The following is a 3955-nucleotide window of genomic DNA, read 5'->3' as shown; positions in this document are numbered from 1 at the left end:
AAAAAGATCTGTGACAAACTGAAAATACTACCACCTCGAAATGGCTTTTAAAGACACAACTAGAACAAACTAATGCCTGCTGGGTAACGACCATTTGAAAGACATTAATTTTAACAATCACACTTCTTAATCAAAGGATGGTTTTGTTGGAAGGGACCTCATATCCCCCCCCCCCCAGTCCCACCTCTACTGTGGGCAGCCTGCCCCCCCCCCCAAGATGAGGCTGCCCAGGGCCCTTCTGCAGCCTTGGACACCTGCAGGGATGGGGCTCCACAACCAATAATAGCATTATTATTAATAATAGCAAAGAGATTCCACTTCAGAATACACAGATTCTGAAAGCAGGCCCACTTTGATATAACCTTAAGAGTTACCTACTGTTATTAAAAGATCACAGCAGAAACAAGTTCCTGGTTTCAGTGGACCAAATCTAGGAGTGGTCTGAACAGCCCTTCTGACCAAGATCAGTGTCACCTTTGCAGTTATCACACTGCTTGTGACAAGCAAATCATAAAATAGATTCAAATTTCCAGGGCTGACACAAAAGATTGCTGAAGGCATTCAAGCTCTTTATCTTTGTTATACTTTGAGGGGAAGAGAAAGTTGATGGGACAGCAAGCACAGGGATTTAAGTCCCAACTTTACTGGAAATTTTCAATGTTCAACTGGTTCTCTACTAGAAGTCAGCTTAGAGGGACACTTCATTGGGAATGCAAAGCCCTATAAATTCTGAGAACCTAACACTGGATTAGAGAGAACTCAGACAAACCTGGAAAGCATCTCTGTATGGAGCTCTGCATGTAAAGAACTCAAAACATGAGCACTGCTCCAAAAGTAATGCCTCCTACCTCACTACATTGGCCCACAATGTCAGCCATCTCTTTTGGTGGGACGGCAGCAGAGGTTGAACCTTCCCACCAATATCCCATTACCTTTTGTTGCTGTGTGACACATGGCAGCAGAGGGGCAGCTTGACAAAAGGGCACCTGGAAGTGCACATGGAGCAAAGGTGTGTCACTGAATTCCTCCATATGGAAAAACGGCACCCACTGACATCCATCAACACCTGCTGAACACCAATGGAAACTAAACAATGGATGTGAGCACAGAGAGGAGGAGGGTGGTGCATTTCAGCAGCGGGGACAGTGGGGCACCTCCACTGCTGCAATTTGTATGGGCATGACATGCAGGTCTTGTTCATCACTGGCAAAAGTGCACCACCACCAGAGGTACCTATGCTGAAAAATGGTGTTTAGTTGTTCGTTAGCTGAGAATGTGCTCTAATAAACAGTGCCACTGTGCTCTTTGGATTTGCTGAAGTTTCCACGGAAATTATTAGGAGGCATTACTTTTGGAGCAACCTCCATAGAGAGGACCCCACTGCACAGGTCTGTTCTCCAACAGCTGGCAGTTACAATCCATTCCATACAATGGAAATCAGCTTTAATACATTCACATCTAAGCTAGCCAGGCAAAGACGTGGCTGGTCTTATAATTCAAGAAGGGAAACTACAACTGTCATTCTACCAATGACTGTCACTCCCAACAATTTAAGAAAGTCTCCCCAAACCTGACAGTGTAGTCAAGTACAGCAATTACCAGTCTATGACCAATTACTGAAATAAGATGGCTTATTCTGTATATAGTTTTATTATGGCTCTTTTAGAATCTGAACTGCAAAATAAACTTAAGTTCATTCTTAGCTGTGTTTTATCCCAGGAAGAATAACTCCTCTCCTCTAAAATCATAAATGAGTATTTATGTACAAATGCAAATATACACATGAACAAATTATGTCATCTCTGTGCATGTGTGCATTCATTTTCAGAGCGAAAAAATTATTTCAAATGCATACAATGCACTTGTCCATGATGGACAATATGCACTACAAATAAACATCTCCTTCCATTTAATACCACTTACAACCCTTGAAATAATTGTCTGTAGCTAAACACTCCTGGGTATTCCATCTGTTTGTTTATTTGGTTTAATGCAGCTGGGAGAAAAATTACGCAGCCCTTTCTGCTCTATCTTCCAACAGCACACACAGAAGACCTTCACTTAAAACAAAAAAGTTTAATGTCTTAAAGCGGACTTACTGAGACACTAAGAATCCCTCAGCCAATTACATAAACTGACTGTCAAACAACTGAGCTCAGGGTTTTCTCATTATATGGCAATAACTAAAATACCACCACGTGCAAAGGGCTGCTTGCTTACCGTAACACAAAACTACAGCAATTCTTAATGCTCACCTATTGCCCTGCACTGCAGTGGACTGAAAAAGTGAGGCAATGCCCAACATGCACTTGAGCTGCAGAGTTTTATTTTGTTTCAGCGGACAAGAATAAACTTGGCTATTTCTAGTCTTGAAGAAACCTGTAAATGTTATTTTCTCTCAAAATGTATCAGAAATTAATATTTGAGTACTTTTGTACAAGGTACCCAAGATTAATGTCAAGCACAGCACAGTTATAGCGCCAGGTGTTGGCTGGGGAGAGCCGAGCAAACACAATAGCACCAAAGACTCACATGGCCTCGCTGCCTCCCAGCTACTTCAGAAAGAAACAGCTCTGACTAGAAGTCACATTCTCATCCTCAATGCTGAGGTAGAAAAGCATATATATGTGTGTACGTATGCATGCAGGCACATATGTACATGTACACATAGATGTGTGCGATGAAAACCTTAAAAGAGAACAACAACAACAACAACAACAACCAAACCAAACAACAAAAACCCACCCTCTGCTCTGATATATAATACAGTGAGGGCAACTCACAAACCTCTGGAAACAAAAAGTTCAAAACGTGCGCCTCAAAGACACTTCCGAAGTAGTTCCATGGTTAAAACAGTCACAGAAATCATTGGGCAAAATCAACAATATCTCGGGGTTTGCTTTTCCCCCCTTTTATTAAGCTATCACCCAGTGAATTTCTTATTATTCAGTGACAGAGTTCAGGGCGCAGCAATCTGATTACACAGCTTGTTAGAGTCTAATTTCCTAGTGAAAATACAGAAATTTCCTAAAACTCAAGTGATGAAATGCAAGGAAGGAATGGAAGGTCTGCTCCAATAATGGAATTTTCCTCTTCCACATACAAACCCAGCCTACCCCCACTCCCCCCACCCCCCTTTTTTGGGAACAGGACAGTGGGCAGCAGAGAAGTTGAAGCCTTGGGACACAAAGAAGATTTCAGCTGCTGTGAGAAACAGGCCCCACAGCTCCTTCCCCAAAACCAAACAAAAGATGGCATCTGCAGGAAGAGAATGACAACCCCCATACACACAGGTGGCCCATCCACACCCCACCCCCCTGCGGGTTCTGGGGGGGGTGCCAAAATACAGTACCTTTGCCTTTTACAGCTGCGCTGCTGCCAATTGAAGAGGATGCCTGGGAATCCTTCTTCAGCCTCTTGCTCTGAGGTCTGACACTGGACCTGAGAAAATGATGCTGGTCCTGGCTGTGGGAGGGCTGGAGGACAGCCGGGGGCCTGGGGCTAAACTGGGGGTTCGGCGGGGGGCTGGCTGGTAGTGTTGCTGTTGATGATCTTCTCTTCTTTCTTTGTGCTGCTGCTGCCTGGAGCTGCCTCTCCTCCTCCTCCTGCCCCTTCTTCTTCCAGGGACTCCTCATCTCCTCCTGCTCTCTTGCCCAGCTTTTTCACCCCTTCCTCCCCGCCGCTCTCGCCCAGTTTCACTGTCATCCTGTTGGGGAGGAGAGAAAGAAAGGAGAGAGACATAAAGTCAGACCGGGGAGCCCCCCAGAGAGGGGGAGAAACCCCTGGGCTGAGAGGGGAGAAGTTTAGCTGCAGAAATTCCTCTCAACATGGCCGCCGTTGTTTGTTACTAAATCCCCTTTCGTTTGCTGTCCCGACCCAACAACCTGTGCCGAGGGCGGGAGGGGAGAGCTCCGCGGGAAGCCCCCCAAACCGGCCCAAAAGGCGGCGGGGCTCC

The 3955-nt window shown here is 45.3% G+C and overlaps 1 protein-coding gene across 1 annotated transcript in view; it reads right to left on the bottom strand.

Annotated features, from left to right (window-relative positions):
- CRAMP1 (cramped chromatin regulator homolog 1) overlaps positions 1-3948 on the bottom strand; it is a 39193-nt gene extending 35245 nt beyond the window's left edge. Inside the window, 2 exon segments of the mRNA XM_010719894.3 lie at positions 3353-3467; positions 3469-3948. Of these exon segments, the coding sequence (XP_010718196.2) occupies positions 3353-3467; positions 3469-3741 (388 nt within the window). The 5' untranslated portion in view covers positions 3742-3948.
- Positions 3949-3955: the final 7 nt, after the last annotated feature.

Source organism: Meleagris gallopavo, chromosome 16 (assembly GCF_000146605.3).
Source record: "Meleagris gallopavo isolate NT-WF06-2002-E0010 breed Aviagen turkey brand Nicholas breeding stock chromosome 16, Turkey_5.1, whole genome shotgun sequence".
Classification (NCBI taxonomy): Eukaryota; Metazoa; Chordata; class Aves; order Galliformes; family Phasianidae; genus Meleagris; species Meleagris gallopavo.
This window is presented reverse-complemented; position numbering and strand designations above follow the sequence as displayed.